General features: G+C 42.7%; 2 protein-coding genes across 3 annotated transcripts in view; both read left to right on the forward strand.

The window, feature by feature from the left end:
* impa2 (inositol monophosphatase 2) overlaps positions 1–12,912 on the forward strand; it is a 20,446-nt gene extending 7,534 nt beyond the window's left edge. The window contains exons 3-8 of the mRNA XM_081353362.1: positions 2,743–2,847; positions 2,923–2,968; positions 3,052–3,160; positions 4,707–4,815; positions 5,442–5,593; positions 11,847–12,912. Coding sequence (XP_081209488.1) covers positions 2,743–2,847; positions 2,923–2,968; positions 3,052–3,160; positions 4,707–4,815; positions 5,442–5,593; positions 11,847–11,992 — 667 coding nt within the window. The 3' untranslated portion in view covers positions 11,993–12,912. The remainder of the gene's footprint in view (positions 1–2,742; positions 2,848–2,922; positions 2,969–3,051; positions 3,161–4,706; positions 4,816–5,441; positions 5,594–11,846) is intronic.
* Positions 12,913–14,253: 1,341 nt separating this feature from the next.
* The window catches only part of piezo2a (piezo-type mechanosensitive ion channel component 2a), a 212,844-nt gene continuing 208,444 nt past the window's right edge, over positions 14,254–18,653 (forward strand). The window contains exon 1 of one of the 2 annotated variants that reach the window (XM_081353359.1): positions 14,254–14,796. In XM_081353359.1, the coding sequence (XP_081209485.1) occupies positions 14,730–14,796 (67 nt within the window). In that variant the 5' untranslated portion in view covers positions 14,254–14,729. The remainder of the gene's footprint in view (positions 14,797–18,653) is intronic. The other variant, XM_081353360.1, reaches the window with a different exon arrangement.

An 18,653-nucleotide genomic window follows, 5' to 3' on the forward strand; every position in this document is an offset into this window, starting at 1 on the left:
GCTCGGCAGGGATGATGTGAAGAGACTCCGGCTCGGCAGGGATGACGTGAAGTGACTCCGGCTCGGCAGGGATGACGTGAAGAGACTCCGGCTCGGCAGGGATGATGAGAAGAGACTCCGGCTCGGCAGGGATGACGTAAAGAGACTCCGGCTCGGCAGGGATGATGAGAAGAGACTCCGGCTCGGCAGGGATGATGAGAAGAGACTCCGGCACGGCAGGGATGATGTGAAGAGACTCCGGCTCGGCAGGGATGATGTGAAGAGACTCCGGCTCGGCAGGGATGATGTGAAGAGACTCCGGCTCGGCAGGGATGATGTGAAGAGACTCCGGCTCGGCAGGGATGATGTGAAGAGACTCCGGCTCGGCAGGGATGACGTGAAGTGACTCCGGCTCGGCAGGGATGATGAGAAGAGACTCCGGCTCGGCAGGGATGATGTGAAGTGACTCCGGCTCGGCAGGGATGATGTGAAGAGACTCCGGCTCGGCAGGGATGATGAGAAGAGACTCCGGCTCGGCAGGGATGACGTGAAGTGACTCCGGCTCGGTAGGGATGATGAGAAGAGACTCCGGCTCGGCAGGGATGATGTGAAGAGACTCCGGCTCGGCAGGGATGATGAGAAGAGACTCCGGCTCGGCAGGGATGACGTGAAGTGACTCCGGCTCGGCAGGGATGATGTGAAGAGACTCCGGCTCGGCAGGGATGATGAGAAGAGACTCCGGCTCGGCAGGGATGACGTGAAGTGACTCCGGCTCGGTAGGGATGATGTGAAGAGACTCCGGCTCGGCAGGGATGATGTGAAGAGACTCCGGCTCGGCAGGGATGATGTGAAGAGACTCCGGCTCGGCAGGGATGATGAGAAGAGACTCCGGCTCGGCAGGGATGACGTGAAGTGACTCCGGCTCGGTAGGGATGATGAGAAGAGACTCCGGCTCGGCAGGGATGACGTAAAGAGACTCCGGCTCGGCAGGGATGATGAGAAGAGACTCCGGCTCGGCAGGGAGGACGTGAAGTGACTCCGGCTCGGCAGGGATGACGTGAAGTGACTCCGGCTCGGCAGGGATGACGTAAAGAGACTCCGGCTCGGCAGGGATGACGTGAAGTGACTCCGGCTCGGTAGGGATGATGAGAAGAGACTCCGGCTCGGCAGGGATGACGTAAAGAGACTCCGGCTCGGCAGGGATGACGTGAAGAGACTCCGGCTCGGCAGGGATGACGTGAAGTGACTCCGGCTCGGTAGGGATGATGAGAAGAGACTCCGGCTCGGCAGGGATGACGTAAAGAGACTCCGGCTCGGCAGGGATGATGAGAAGAGACTCCGGCTCGGCAGGGAGGACGTGAAGTGACTCCGGCTCGGCAGGGATGACGTGAAGTGACTCCGGCTCGGCAGGGATGATGAGAAGAGACTCCGGCTCGGCAGGGATGACGTGAAGTGACTCCGGCTCGGCAGGGATGATGTGAAGAGACTCCGGCTCAGTGTGAAGAGACTCCGGCTCGGCAGGGATGACGTGAAGAGACTCCGGCTCGGCAGGGATGATGAGAAGAGACTCCGGCTCGGCAGGGATGACGTAAAGAGACTCCGGCTCGGCAGGGATGACGTAAAGAGACTCCGGCTCGGCAGGGATGACGTGAAGTGACTCCGGCTCGGCAGGGATGACATGAAGTGACTCCGGCTCGGCAGAGATGACGTGAAGTGACTCCGGCTCGGCAGGGATGACGTGAAGTGACTCCGGCTCGGCGTGAAGTGACTCCGGCTCGGCGTGAAGTGACTTCGGCTCGGCAGGGATGATGTGAAGAGACTCCGGCTCGGCAGGGATGACGTGAAGTGACTCCGGCTCGGCGTGAAGAGACTCCGGCTCGGCAGGGATGACGTGAAGTGACTCCGGCTTGGCAGGGATGACATGAGGAGACTCCGGCTCGGCGTGAAGTGACTCCGGCTCGGCGTGAAGTGACTCCGGCTCGGTGTGAAGTGACTCCGGCTCGGCAGGGATGACATGAGGAGACTCTGGCTCGGCAGGGATGACGTGAAGTGACTCCGGCTCGGCAGGGATGACGTGAAGTGACTCCGGCTCGGCGTGAAGTGACTCCGGCTCGGCGTGAAGTGACTCCGGCTCGGTGTGAAGTGACTCCGGCTCGGCGTGAAGTGACTCCGGCTCGGCGTGAAGTGACTCCGGCTCGGTGTGAAGTGACTCCGGCTCGGCAGGGATGACGTGAAGAGACTCAGGCTTAGAGGGTACTGTGGGATTGCAGGGCCCCTAATGACGAGCTGCTCAACAAAAGGGCATAGTCAATATATTGTGCTAGTGGATCTTTCCTCCAGGTAGCCGTGAACGAATAGGTTCTTCACCCATTAAAATCCACTTGGTGACAAATTGCACAGAACTCCTCAACACAGTTCTCAATGGCCTGGTCGCCTTGACAGAGCCACAGGAGACAAACTGCTGGGCAAAATTACTAAAACTTAATCTAAGTCGAATCTGAATATATAAAAAATAAAAGCTAATTCAGCATATAATTTGATACTATAATACTAAAAAAGATATTAAATAATTCTAAAATTAGACTGAATTACCATTTAAATATCAGGTTATATGAACATGATAATGAAGTGTTTTGCAAATTCAAATGGTTTTCCTGTAGAAGATTTCTATAAAAGGACACGACATACTGTTTAGTGTGTGACCATTCTTTAGTCATAACTGTTGGTGTAATGTTGATGTTGTGTGTCGCATGTCACTGAAAGGTTTATCGGAGAGGAATCGTCAGCCGCCGGAGTGAAGTGTGAGCTGACCGACAGCCCGACCTGGATAATAGATCCCATCGACGGGACCTGTAACTTCGTGCACAGGTACCAGAAGCGTCTTCATATACTGTTTAAATCATCAGAGAAATATATTCCCAACACACAATCCTTGGCTTGCAGTTTTCCCATGGTGGCAGTGAGCATCGGATTCGCTGTGAGGAAAGAGGTAAAGCAGGGATGAATCCCAATGACTGATGATGTACATGTACAGTATAAAGTGTGTGTGAATAATAAACGTGTGTGTGTCAGCTGGAGTTTGGTGTGATCTACCACTGCTTCGACGGGACGCTGTACACCGCCAGGAAAGGACACGGAGCCTTTTGCAATGGTGTTCGACTACAGGTTTCCAAAGAGAAAGGTCAGCTAATTATTTAACATATTTTTTTGCAATAAATGATAATCAACTTGCCGCTTTATAATGGCAAAGTAAAACTGATCTGAATTATAAAACACACAGTAACGGTCCTGAATGCTGATTAGACCATTGTTAAACAATAAATGTTTCCTTGACAAATTAAGAAAACTAAAAATAAATATAATAATACTAAATTAATTAAATACAAATAAATTAAAGCTAAACCTTTATTATAAAAAAAGACAAAAACACATTACAAAATTACTAAATCTAAAATTAAAATGAAAACAGAAACTATGAAAATAAAATAAAGAAAAAGGTCAGCAAATTTTGCAATAAATGATAATCAATTGTCACTTTATAATCGCAAACTAAAACTGATTTGAATTATAAAACACATAGTTATGGTCCTGAATGCTGATTAGACCATTTTTAAACAATAAATGTTTCCTTGACAAATAACTAAAAGAAGTTTAAGCTGATTTTCTAAAATTAGACCATTGTTAAACTACTGTATTAAAGTTTTTGAAAGAGTCTCTTCTGCATTTATCTGATCAAAAATACAGTAAAACAGTAATTGTTACGGTGTGGCAGAGGGACGGGGATCTGTGTGAAAACACACACAAATAAAGGTAATCTAAATAAGAGATCCAACAGGAGAAACATAAATCCAAAAAGGAGAAGAAGATGATAAAACAAACAGGAAACAACGCCTGACAAAAGCCGATAACAAGGGCTAACAAGGTACAGGTGATAGTAATCAATCACTATGGTAACAAACAACAGTAACTATAGAAAAAAAAGTAAAACAGGAACTAAACACAGGAGAAACCAGAAAACACAATTCAAAATAAGTCACATTACACAAAATACAAGGGAAACCATGACAGTAATATTCTAAAATATTATTCCAGTGTAAAACATAACTTTTCTATGTGAATATATAGTAAAGTGTAATTTATTCCTGTGATTAAAGCTGAATGTTCAGCATCATTACTCCAGTCTTCAGTGTCACATGATCCTTCAGAAATCACTCTAATATGATGATCTGATGCTCAAGAGACATTTATGATTATTATCAGTGTTGAAAACAGCTTCATATTTTTGTGGAAACTGATACATTTTATTTTTTCAGGATTCTTTGATGAATTCTTTGCATTAATCTGAAACAGAAACATTTTTATAAAATTATAAATGTCACTTTTAAACATTGTAATGTGTCCTTGGTTAATAAAGGTGTGTGTGTGTATGTATGTATATATATATATATATATATATATATATATATATATATATATATATATATATATATATATATATATATATATATATATATATATATATACATATATATATAAAGCGTACAGACCCCAAACTCTAATTTAAATGTGTATTTGAATAATTCATTAAAAAATATTAATGCTCTTTATGGGTTTAATCTCACTTTATTGGCCTGGTTTGCCTTTGCTAGTTAAATTGCACCGTACAGTAAATGCTGCAGACGTGATTACAGTATGTGATGATCTGATGTGTTTCGTGTCTCGGTCAGATGTGTCCAAGGCCCTGATTCTGACTGAGATCGGGGCCAAGAGAGACCCGGCAACACTGGATATCTTCCTGGGAAATATGAAGAAAATGTTGAGCGCACCGACTCATGGGTACGGCCACACTGGGGAAATCACATTTCATGTTGCACAAAGCAAAGATTATTGGAGTGTGTTTTACAAGAAGTCTTTATACTTCAAAATGAACTTGCCATTTCTCTGTGATTTAATTGTGAAATTTACTATAATCGTACACCATTTTTTCCAGTGCAACATGATTTACAACATGAAATCCATTTCATTTTTTCCCAAATTCTGTTTTATTTTTTTCCCCAAATTCAGTTTTTTGGGGTTTTCATTTTTCTGGACTCCATTTTAATGGTTGTTAAATTTTAGAAGAACTTAGAATGGCCCTATGAAATACAAATTTTTCCTAATGAAATTCTGTGTTGTGTATTTACATTTTTCTGGCAATCAAATGAAGGCATAAAACATTAATTTATATTTTAATCATATGAAAATAAACTATTTTTTGTCAAAGTGCTGCACAACAGCTTATAATTAAAACATGAAAGTCAAATTGTTTATTCCTTAAAAAAATAGTTATTATTATAATACCCCGCTTCGCGTCGAGCCTAACAACACCCTCAGACTTATTCACCATACAGCACAGCCTCGAGTACCTCATTACTTGCATACAGTCTGTTATGTAAATGTGTCCTTTGACCTTTGACCCGCAGTGTGAGGATCATCGGCAGCTCGACTCTCTCCCTGTGTCTCGTGGCCAGTGGGTCTGCGGAGGCGTATTACCAGTTCGGTCTTCACTGCTGGGACATCGCAGCGGCCGCCGTCATCATCAGAGAGGCAGGAGGAGTCGTCATCGACACCACAGGTTATTATTATTATATTAGTAGTATTATTATTATTACATCATCAGAGAGGCAGGAGTCGTCGTCATCGACACCACAGGTTATTATTATATTATTATTAATATTATTATTATTATTATTATTATTATATCATCAGAGAGGCAGGAGTTGTCGTCATCGACACCACAGGTTATTATTATATTATTATTGATATTATTATTATTATTATTATATCATCAGAGAGGCAGGAGATGTTTGAGTGTGTGTTGATGTCTCTCTGTGTTTGTGTCGTAGGGAACGCGCTCTCAACCTTGTGTGTTTGTGTGTATATAGTTGTGTGTGCGAGTGTGTGTTGATGTCTCTATGTGTTTGTGGCTTAGGGAACGCACTCAACCTCTTATGTGTGTATAGGTTTGTGTGTGTGTTGATGTCTGTGTTTGTGTCGTATGGAAACACGCTCGACCTCATGTGGAAAATCTTCTTTTATGTTCTTATCAAGTGTGTAATTCATTAATAATGTAGGATTTTAAACAATAAGGGCTTTTATCCCTGATTGATCGATTCATTATTATTAATATTTCATTAAAAACGCTGAAAACTCGAAGGTGAGAAACTCCATTGCTTAATCAAACAATGAGGCACACATGATGAAAATGTAAACATTTACATGTTCTCATACACAATGTAATATTTGTATATAAATTGTAACTAAAAGTAGGATGTTTAAACTGTAGGATGTTAATATAGCTCAGTGTTTGCATACTGAAATTTAATAGTGCTATGAAAAGTGCTATAATAAAAGCTGCACCTGCGATTCATTTTATGTATTGTTTGTTTAAAGTTTTATTCATTTTATTTGATGTTAGCTTTGATAAATCTACTGTACATAAAAATCATTATTCAGATTAGATCAGTAAGTTCAACATGCGTTCTGTGCCCTGCTAGGAGAACTGTTCCTTTAAAAACAGCATTTTTAGCTCACCTGTAGGCTCGAGGGAGGTATATAGTCCCAAGAAGGTATAAAGGGGGTGCAAAGCGGACTCAGTCTCCTTGCTCCCCTCAGGAACCCGACGATCAAGTCGTGCTTCCCCACGGATTTGGATCCACTGTATCATGATGTGCGTTAATATAAAGGCAACATACATCTTGCAGGAAAGAAAGCACGGAAGTGATGGAACAGCTTCGGGGGTCTTCTCCTGAGAACACCACTCAACGAACAGGTTCCACTTCTGGAGCCGGTTTCACAAAGCTATTTTAGTCCGGTCTATAGTGTTAGACTTAATTTAGACCAAAAAATTAGACACATTACCCCAGGCTAACTTAGGTCTAAGACTCTCTGTTACCTTGGCAACCAGCAGTAACAATCAGTTACGTTACAAACAGCCAAAAGAAAAGGAAAAATGGCTCATAATTTAAACATTTCTTCTTGTTACTACATTCTCTGCTAAATTTCCCAAGTAAAATGTCCTTGTAACTGTTATACTCCTCCAACAAACACATATTGTCCGCTGGGGTAAACTGCACCGAGCGGCTGAATGTGCTTACTCGATCCGCCATGTTTTTTTGTTTTGAAAAGTGTCTTATTTTACCCAGAATGCATTGCAGTGTAGTCCTACTTAAGATAGTCAGAGTCTTAACTGCTTTGTGCAACGGTCTGATTTAGATGTCTATCTGAAGTCTGACTATCTACTATATCTAAGCCTTAGTCAAAGTCTATCTTTGAGAAACCGGCCCCTGGTCGTAAGCAAGCCTAATTTTTTAGAGGGTGCTCTCGTAGAAGTGATGGTATCTACTATCATTTTGAGGTAGATACGTAGAACCTCCGCATCGAGACATGGAGTTTCCAGAGGGCTAACGCGGGTGCCAACGGTGCCCCATCCCTGAGATGTCTCAGAGGAATGGATCAGGAAGGGGCGGTCGAGAGGAGCACAGTTTGGGAAACTAGGTCCAGTTGGGCCATTAAGGGGAAGACCTGCTCCTTCTCCTTCCTGACTGAGCACAGTGTTGTGCAAGAAGGCTCACTGGGGAAACGCATCTTTGCGTAGGCCTTGGGGTTAGCTGTGTGCCAGTGTCTCCGTGCCGAGGGTCTCAGTCCCCCGACTTTGTGTGTGTTTGAGTAAACAACTGGCAATGGGACGAGCTCGGCGAGGCAAACAGATGTAACTGTGCGGCCCTGAAGTGATCCCAGAACAGCTGGACCGCCTGAGGATGGAGCCTCCACTCTCCCTCGGCCACAGGCTGTCGTGAGGCCTCGTCGGCGGCACGATTGAGCAGGCCGGAGCTTAAAGTGGATGAAGCGACCTCAGAAGCTTCTGACTCCATAGGAGGAGGTGGCGGGCGAGTTGCGACATGCGAGGGAAGCGTAGCGCAGCGATCGCTGTACTGAGCAGCGGCATCAAGCTAGGTGTACTGCTAGCAACTCGAGGCAATGCAAGCCAAAGCAGTTGGAGACTCGCCCAGACCCCCGTTACTGCACACCCGTTATACGTGGCCCCTCAGCTGGTGTTAGCAGACACTTGTTCTAGGGGCGTCTGGCCCGGAGAAACAAAAGGTCTGATCATGGGCTGAGAGTACTGAGTTGTACTGAGACTTCGACCCCTTGAATGCAAGAGCACAGGCATGGCCTGCGTTGCGGAAGGATAGAGATCTGAAGTACACGTCCTTCAGGTCGAACGCTGCAGACCAACCTCGGGGACAGAGCATTCGAAAATGCGTCTCTGTGTTTGCAACTTGAACAGAAGCTTGAAAAGGGCCCGACTCAAGAGACACAGGTCCAAGATTGGCCGTAACTCACCACCTTTCTTCACCACAATGAAGTACGGGCTGGGGAGCCAGTCTTCATATCAGCTGGAGGGACCGGCTCAATGACAGACGCACATTCACTGAACACTGAAGTGTAACGGATAGCGCTGAGCATGGGCGGACGCCGGCCGAACTGAATCGTATAGCCGAGTCTGCTGGTACGGAGGAGCCAGCTGGATCGGTTGGGAGCACCTAATGCTTCTACGAACCGGCCCGGTGGACCAAAGGTACCCGGGGTGAGGCAGCGAGATAGACGACAGGGACCCGGCTCGGAAGGCCCGAAGGCGGCCCGAAGCGGGGTCTGAGTGTGTGGTGCAATACTTAGCTGTCTCTACATAACGGCAGAGAGTGCGTGAGAAGGCGTGACCGAGTCCTCGAACCGCACCCAACTGCCGGCTGGCGATACAAGAGGTAGCTGAGGGGTGCAAGGCTTTACAGGGTTGCACACCGCCAGTCTGGCCCTCTTGGGACCCAGGAACAGAGAGAATTGCTCTTTCTTTGAAAATGTAGGTACCGCTGGCTCCACTTTTTCGGGAGCCAGCGGTGGAACAGACACACACAAACAAAGAACTCTACCGGCCCTTTTCAGCAAAGCTGCCATCTCTGGATCTGGCTCGGGCAGCGCTGGTGTCCCAGAGAGAGGCAGCGGAGCCGAGTCGTCATCTCCAGAGCCCAGCTCTCGCTTCCTCTGGAGGGGTCCCGAACGAAACGGCTGGTCGGTCCACTACAGAGCGACCAGCGTGTTCCTCGGGGAGCTCCACCGGTTGCGGTGTGAAAGAGGAGTGAGGGATCCACAGGGCTTTGCCGGGCGGATTACCCCACACTGTAATCCTCAGATCACCCAACCCATGCGGCACTCCGGCCTTCTTCTGGGAAGTTGGCCCAGAGGAAACACTAGAGCGGGGCATGGGAGTGTGGACTCCGTCCTCGCGAACGAAGGCGAGTCTCGATCAATTTATACCTGGGCTGCGGGGCGAGCGTGTGATGCAACTCACGCACGCCAGTGTGCATTGGCTTGTTTTAACAATACTCGAAGATGACAGGCTCCTTAAGCGCGATCCCGATCAGTCGACACGTGGACTACGTCGAACTCGAGCGACTGAAAGGGAACCAAACAATATAGTTCTGATGTGCAGCAAAAGATTGTTGAGCTTCACGACATAGAAAGTGTTTGTAAGAAAACAATCTTGAATTTCAAGAAAATTCAAAATCCCCATTTTGACCATCAGGGCAATAATTAAGAAGTTCCAATCAACTAAAGATGTTACGAATCTGCCTGGAAGAGTACGTGTGTCTATATATCATCTTAATGCAAGAGTTTGAGTGGACAAAGACTCTCCAAGGGTCACAGATGGAGAATTGCAGAGATTAGTTGAGTCTTGGGGGTCAGAAAGCCTTAATAATAATAATAATAATACATTTAAAAAAAGCAACATGTTCAGAGTCAGAAACGACTGGATCTCCAAAAGGGACCGGATTCTATGGTCAGATGAAACTAAAAAAGGGCTTTTGCCAGCCAACACGCCAGATGGGTTTTGGGTCACAGAGGGATGAAAAGTAACCCATGCCTACGGTTAAATATACCACTGGATCTTTAATGTTGTTGGCCTGTGTTTCTGCTGATACATGGCATCATGAATTCTAGCAAATACCAACAGATAAAAAATCTAAACCTGACGGCCTCTGCCAGAGCTCCTATAATGGGGAATAAGATCTCTCATTAAAAGCCTCAGATCTCCTCAGCCTCAGTGATGCTCCGTGTGATTCAGCTGATGGAGTTCTGTGTTCAGGGATCGCACTGTGATCATGCCGTACTGTACACGTGTGTGTGTGTGTGTGTGTGTGAGGATCGAGCTGAACGGGGCCAGAACTACAGTAATGACACACTGTGAAATCCACAGCTGGCAGATGTAGAGACACAGCCGTACCAGAAGTCACACACAAGAGCCTATTACACAGCCACGGGAATACACTAAACTAAACTAAACTAAACTAAACTAAACTTAAATGAAATAAAATGAAATTAAAAAAAACTAATAAATGACATAAGTGTCGTAGGGAACACACTTGACCGTGTGTTTGTCTTTGTGTGTGTTTGTGTCGTAGGGAACACACTCAACCTTGTGTGTGTGTGTCGTAGGGAACACACTTGACCGTGTGTTTGTCTTTGTGTGTGTTTGTCGTAGTGAACACACTCAACCTTGTGTGTGTGTGTGTCTGTGTGTGTGTGTGTGTCGTAGGGAACACACTTGACCGTGTGTTTGTCTTTGTGTGTGTTTGTCGTAGTGAACACACTCAACCTTGTGTGTGTGTGTCTGTGTGTGTCTTTGTGTGTGTTTGTGTCGTAGGGAACACACTCAACCTTGTGTGTGTGTGTGTGTGTGTGTGTGTGTGTGTGTGTGTGTGTGTGTGTGTGTGTGTGTGTGTGTGTGTGTGTGTCTGTGTCTGTGTCTGTGTCTGTGTCTGTGTCTGTGTGTGTGTGTGTGTGTGTGTGTGTGTGTCGTAGGGAACACACTTGACCGTGTGTTTGTCTTTGTGTGTGTTTGTGTCGTAGGGAACACACTCAACCTTGTGTGTGTGTGTCTGTGTGTGTCTTTGTGTGTGTGTGTGTCGTAGGGAACACACTTGACCGTGTGTTTGTCTTTGTGTGTGTTTGTCGTAGTGAACACACTCAACCTTGTGTGTGTGTCTGTGTGTGTCTTTGTGTGTGTTTGTGTCGTAGGGATCACACTCAACCTTGTGTGTGTGTGTGTGTGTGTGTGTGTGTGTGTGTGTGTGTGTGTGTCTGTGTCTGTGTCTGTGTCTGTGTCTGTGTGTGTGTGTGTGTGTGTGTGTGTGTGTGTGTGTGTGTGTGTGTGTGTGTGTCGTAGGGAACACACTTGACCGTGTGTTTGTCTTTGTGTGTGTTTGTGTCGTAGGGAACACACTCAACCTTGTGTGTGTGTGTGTGTGTGTCGTAGGGAACACACTTGACCGTGTGTTTGTCTTTGTGTGTGTTTGTGTCGTAGGGAACACACTCAACCTTGTGTGTGTGTGTGTGTGTGTGTGTGTGTGTGTGTGTGTGTGTGTGTGTGTGTGTGTGTGTGTGTGTCGTAGGGAACACACTCAACCTTGTGTGTGTGTGTGTGTGTGTGTGTGTGTGTGTCTGTGTGTGTCTTTGTGTGTGTTTGTGTCGTAGGGAACACACTCAACTTTGTGTGTGTGTGTGTGTGTGTGTGTGTGTGTGTGTGTGTGTCGTAGGGAACACACTTGACCGTGTGTTTGTCTTTGTGTGTGTTTGTGTCGTAGGGAACACACTCAACCTTGTGTGTGTGTGTGTGTGTGTGTGTGTGTGTGTGTGTGTGTGTGTGTGTGTGTCGTAGGGAACACACTTGACCGTGTGTTTGTCTTTGTGTGTGTTTGTGTCGTAGGGAACACACTCAACCTTGTGTGTGTGTGTGTGTGTGTGTGTGTGTGTGTGTGTGTGTGTCGTAGGGAACACACTCGACCTGATGTCCAGAAGAGTTGTGGCCGCTGGGACTCGTGAGATCGCAGACTACGTGGTGAAACAGCTTCAGCCTATAAACTACGGGCGTGACGACAGTGAACCCGACGACCTGCCCGTGACCCCTGACCCCTGACCCCTGACCTCTGACCCCATCCTATTACCTCAGAACACACAATCCTGCCACGTCACATCTGCAGTGTCCTTTCAACGCTATATTCCCATGTTTAAACATCCTAAAGTCCCGAAGATAAAGCGTAATCACTGGAGCCACGACCCTTAACCTCTAACCCCCGTCATCACGGAAATAATGTCAATCACTGGATCTTCAGCGGGTTTGCCTTGAAAATGCAAGGATGCGGATGATGCCAAATTACGAATATAACAAGTTTGATTCCATAATGGACGGATCTGCAGCTGGTTATGAACGCTTGTGATCAGAGAGTTTAGTCTTCTACAGTAGTGAGATCAGATCATTACTCAGGAATCATCGTTTTGCAATGGAAGAAAGGATGACATCTCTGAGCATTAATCCTATACACAAACACTGCTAAACTCCTTTCTTACTCAGTGTTTTTATCTTGATCTATGAAATATGATATTAGACCTTGTTTTCAGAGAATAAATGTAAACATTGAGCTTGTTTTAGGCATGTTTAGATGAAAAACAGTGAAAACATCTGGAGATCCGGTTCTACACGTTCATACGCAGTTAAATCATGTGACCGCTGATATATGCTCTTATTATGACTGAAACACACAACAAATCCTTGTGTTTGTTCCTGAAACTCACTGCGGTTAAACCTGTATTTTACATTTCTTATGTTTTCTAATGGCGGATGATCTATAGATCTAACAGTTGTTGTATAAATATAGAGATGTGAGTTTTTATAGTTCCTCTTGCTGTGCGGATCACTTATAAATCAGGGCGACATTCCTCTAGTATGACCGATTAAAACCATACAATGAAATCAATGCTGTCCAGTTATTATTCTCTCCATTAACCATATTCACTTTCTTATGATTGTGCAATTTTTGTGCATATTGTATTTGTTAGTTTGGGAGCAAAAGCAGAGGACTTTCCTCAAGTTGGATCTCTGTGAAAGGTGGCCACGGCTCCAGCTGTCTGCTCATATGCGAGAGATCTTGGAAATGAAATATACAGCTGAAATTTGGCAAATTCTATTGAATTTTATTCCCACATTCAGTCAAGCCACAGTCTGTTTAGATCCGGATAGATCTCCATTCTTTTGGAAAGACTTGGAGCTGCCAGCTTTAATATAAAGTTTAACCGAGCAGAGTTATGTTGTCCCTCACTGTTATGAGTTTCCCTCTTCTAACCCGATCACAGTCCAGAACATTAACATCAACATTAGCATTAGCATTAACATCAACATTAGCAATAACATTAACATGAACATTAGCAAACTCTATTGTTGCACATTTGGCTTCATCTGAGCTCCCTGCTAAAATTACATTTCCTCAAAACTTAATGCTGCAAAAAATGGCTGATGATTGACAATAAAATAAATAAATAAATATATATATATATATATACACACGCATGCATGCATACACACACTTTGCCATGCAAAAGTTTGGGATCGGTAAGATTTTAATGCTTTAAAAATAAATCTTCTGCTCACCAAGGCTGCATTTATTTGATTAAAAATAAACTTCAAAATTGTAAATATTTCTACAATGTAAATCTGCTGTTTTCTATGTGGATATATAGTAAAGTGTAATTTAGATCCTGTGATCAAAGCAGAACAAAAGTAGCCTACTAATGTAGGGGCCTCATGTGAGTAGTATGAAATGGTCTTTCACAATGAAATAATATTTAACAGTTTATTTTTATTTAATAGTTAATAGTTTACATGATAGACGTTTCTGCATTTATTTAAATATAGACATCGAATCAAAGCGCTATTGTGCAGTTCTGTGATGATCAGTGCGCCAGCAGGGGGCGCTGCAGCCGCTGTTATACTTGCACCGTTATTTATTACACATATTACTTAACAAATGCATCATGTAATTACATATTGACGATAAAATATATTTAAAAATATAAATGTACATTTAATAATGAAATAAAAATACATTTAATTGGTTATATTTGTTTGGGTAAACTGCATTGCATTTCTTTTTTCAAGCTTTCTTCGTAATAAATACATAAAAAAGTGAGAAATACGCAATAGCTTCTTTCTTTCTTTTTATATATAAATATGTGACGTGATTCTACAACCACTCGTTGTTATTCCTGTATAAAGTCGTGCGCGTCAGTTTCTCTCGCGTCTCCGGGACTAACACACACACACACACACACACACACACACACCTCTTCATCAGTGCTCGAGTCCTGCTGGAGTTATTCGTCAGTTTTGCAGGGTGGTCCTTCAGGCTGTTCATTGAGGAGGAGAAAAAGTGAGTCCAGATGCCAGTGTGCGCACAGCTGTGCCGCGTAAACGCGCGTCAAACGCTCCAGAACTGAGGAAAACGCGAGCGAACGCCTTTCACACTCGCCGAGGACTGTGCAATATCACGCCACGCAGTTTCGGAGGAAACCCAACAAACTTGGAGCGAATAAACATGCAACTTGTTGATGTTTCGCAGCGCGCGTGAAGCACCATGATCTCTCCTGTCAACAGGTAAGAGCAAAACCCAGTTTGGAGAAGAGGAAAACATGTCTGAGGAGAACTGAGGAGAAGTGAAGCAGACCCTCGGGATTATCTGGACTTTAAACTTCTTCACGCTTCTTTACCATGCGGACTACAGACTGATCCAGGATCATGTCCTGCGGCCGAAGCCGACAGAAAGACTGGACTTGGAGAGATTTGTGAATTCTGATCTCAGTTATTATATTATTGTGCTGATATGATGGCCTCGGAGGTGGTGTGTGGACTCATATTCAGACTCATTCTCCCAGTGTGCCTCGCTGCAGGTAAGAGACACTAAACACTGATCAAGCAACACTTGGTTCAGCTTATAGGTTTAAAAAAATAAAATCAGCATAACTTTTAAAATATTAGTAAATCTTCTTATCATTGAAAACATTTTTTTAGATATATATCTTCAATTAAACTACCTTATTTATACTCATATACAATGTCAATCAATGATTGTTGAAAAGCCAAATTGTAAATATGATTATAAACAGTTACTGGTTTACTAGATGGCTTTACTGGACGTGTCTTGTCTTGTTTAATATGCATTTCCATTTTTTATGGCATTTTTTATGGTGTTCAATCAATACACTACACACACACACACACACACACACACACACACACACACACACACACACACACACACACACACACATTAGTTAATATTTTTCAATATTTTTGTCTTCTTTGTTTCCTGCACAAATATCTAAGCGTTATTAAATTAAAATACATTTACTGGAGAAGCAAGATGACTGAAGATATTACGACTTGTTTACTCGGAAAATCTCCAAACTTGTGAGTTTATGCATAAAACAAAAACAAATATCTGCCAATGGGCTTGGACAAATACTTGCAAGATTATGTTTCTGACCCCATTGGTGGATATTTGTTCTTTTTAAGCATAAATTTGCTCAACTTTGATAAAAAAAAAAAAATTATTAAAAAAAAATCACAAACCCAGACTTTTTTTATTTTGCTTCTCTGGTAAATGTATCTTGATTTAAGAATGTTTAGTATTTATACAATATTTTGTTCTGGAAAAAAGGTAACACTTTACAATAAAGTTGCATTAGTTAACATGAATTAGGCTAATAATGAACTGCACTTCTACAACATTTATTAATCTTAGTAATTTTAACATTTACTTACACATTATTAAAATCAAAAGTTGTATTGTTAACATTAGTTAAAGCACTGCGAAATAACATGTACACACAATGAACAGCTGGATTTATATTAACTAACGGTAACAAAGATGAACAAATACTGTAACAAATGTATTGCTCATGGTTCGTTCATTAAGTCAATACATTAACTAATGTTAACAAACAAAACCTTATTGTAACGTATTACTGGAAAACAAGACCATTTTTTGTACAGTCAGTCATTTTAGTCATTGTTTAAACCAGGCGCTGTCAAACACACCTCGACTATAAATGTATACTGATATTAACGCTGGACAGTGTCACTGATTATAGTCTTCTACTTTCTGGACTGTAATTAATTGCATAAATTAGCATCTAATCATAAGCTTAACTTGCGGTGTGGTCATTAAAGAAGAACACAACACATGTTGAGGGAGCTTAATATGATGAAGGATGAGACGTTCATGGGTTTTAATGCTTCATGTAGTGATAAATGAGCAAAGTAACGAGCTCTTGAGGTTAAGAAGACCCAGCACAGCACAGGACATAAAAAGCCATTGATTATGATTCTATTATGATTAATTCATTGATGGATTTATTGATTTATAGTGCAAACACAGGTCTGAATCCGAATGACAATTAGTCAAATGTGGCCACATTATATGAAGTTTAAATGTGAATTTGCAGATGTGCTCTACTCTTTAACTATGAAAAAGCACTGATTTGCGTGCAGTTTTAATATGGTAACGTTTATGCTCTGTTTTGGTTCTGTTTGCCTTGTTCCCTGTCACTGTTAGTTGCCCTGGTTAGTGTGTGCCAGTTTGTTCCCTTATACTGATGATGTTCACCTGTTGTTCATTTATTTACCTCATTATTCCTTTGCTGCGTCCCAATTCGCACACTATCCGTCCTAATAGTATTTCAAATTAGAATTAGTGCCTCTCAAATCGTATGATGAAATGAGAATTCAAAGATATAATTCCAAATATTGTGTGTTGGACGAGGATTCAATTAGAAATACAAACTCGAATATAAAGTGTTAAAAAACTACAAAATGGCGGATCTGCGAGTTTGCCGGTTAGGTTTAGATAAAGGGGTTTGAGTGATTATTATACAGTATCTAACCTGCTGAAAATATATTTATTCAATGTTATCCACATTATATTTCATCTGCAACAGCATTGTGAACTTTTATGAAGATATGTCATTAACTTTTAAACGCATCATTATGAAACACACGAGGAGAGTCTCCGACTGCAGATCAGTGTGCTTCTACGTTTCTCTCAGCAGTAGGAAATTAAGTTGAATTAAATGTGGAGGATTTTAACTGTGAAAAGATGATTGACAGCACAGTTTAAACGCACTTAACTATACAGGTTCGCTAAAGACGCGATTATGACGGAGTAGTTAGTTTGTCCCAAAGCTTCTCTTCTGCTACACACTCAAAAGTATCTTCTTTTTCTCTTCAGAAAACAGTATATATAATATCCCTGAAATTCTCCAGTGGTTTCCCTAGTGGATTTATTATTATTAAAACATAATTTTGTTCTATTCCTCACGATCGTACGCTTCATTATGGCCACCGTTGTTTTTAATTCAGCAGTCTTTCCCTGTGAGAATTCAGTCTCTTTTGGTGTAAGATGAGTAATTCTGCACTCGACGTCTGTCAAAACAGCCCGTCTGCTGAAGTAAGCATGATCTCTTCCGCTCTCAGCTCTGGTTTTCCCCCAGATCCAATACAGAACCCTTGATATTTACATTCTCAATTGTCTGGTTTGAGTGAAACGCCTCTGTGTCCTGATAGTGTTGAATGTCTGTCGAACATCTGCCTCATCTGACTCACACACAGTCTGTTTTTACAGATAGTGAGGGCTTGAACTTCTTAAGCCTCCTGTCTCGGATCTCTAACAATCGAGATCTGTGCTTCCCACGACCCGCTGGTACGCCAGAAACACCCAACACTGTTTATTTGTGATAAAACGCCCAATGGAGTCGAGATCAGAGAGTCGAACAGCCGTCCTGTTTTACTGAACCCAGAGCTGTTCCACATCTCAATCTAGACAGCGGCGATGGTGTGTTCCCTACGATACAAAATAGCCCGCAAAATGATGTTAAACATTGGATCGTGTTTTAATCAAAATCAAAACTAGCACTCAAAAAATCATTGGGTGGGAGGAAAAACGAACCATTCAAGAGCTGTACGAGGCATTTAAAGCAAGCTAAAAGAGTTGTTTCTGATGATACACACATTTTACATATGAATTTTAATTTGTTACCATCAGGGAGACGATTCAGGGTCTTGATGTGGAAGTTTAATCGCTATAAAAACTTTTTTTTGCCAACATTTTAAATAGAGATTTTCAAAATTGATGTAGGATGCTGCTAGTTTTTATTATTGAAATGTTGTTATATTCTAATTATTGTTTGCTATGAACTGTGTTGTGTGTGATAGAAGTTGTGTACTGGCCATACAAGACAAATTTCCCAGGAATGGGAGAATAAAGTATAAAGTAAGCTGGTATTCCTGTCCACTTTTCCATTTTTTCCAGTCATTTTTCCCATATAAAGTCTTTGTTAAAGAGTTCATGAACCAAACCAACCAGATACGAGGAGAATCATTGCAAACTCTGATTTGAAGCAAAAAAAAAGTATTTAAAAATCACTCAAAAGGACAAGACTGTGCAGTTAACGTCTTTAATGAGGGAAAATAACTACAAGAATCTCAATAAAGTCAGCATGAAACTGCAGTTGTGCTTCTGGAACAAGAACAAATGAATTGGAATTGTAGGAATCAATGGAATTGATTGGATGTTTGTGGTTTGCTATTGGCTGATGTCATGTGAGTGACAGGTTGAGTCAATTAGGAATGCACGATATATCAGCCACAATATCAGTATCGGCCGATATATGTTATTTTTTAATGTTTTTGTTATCGGCCCAATAAGAAAATTTGGCTGATATATAAAAGCAGATAAATAATGGATTAT

This window comes from Scardinius erythrophthalmus (assembly GCF_964197995.2).
Source record: "Scardinius erythrophthalmus genome assembly, chromosome: 22".
NCBI classification, from domain to species: Eukaryota; Metazoa; Chordata; class Actinopteri; order Cypriniformes; family Leuciscidae; genus Scardinius; species Scardinius erythrophthalmus.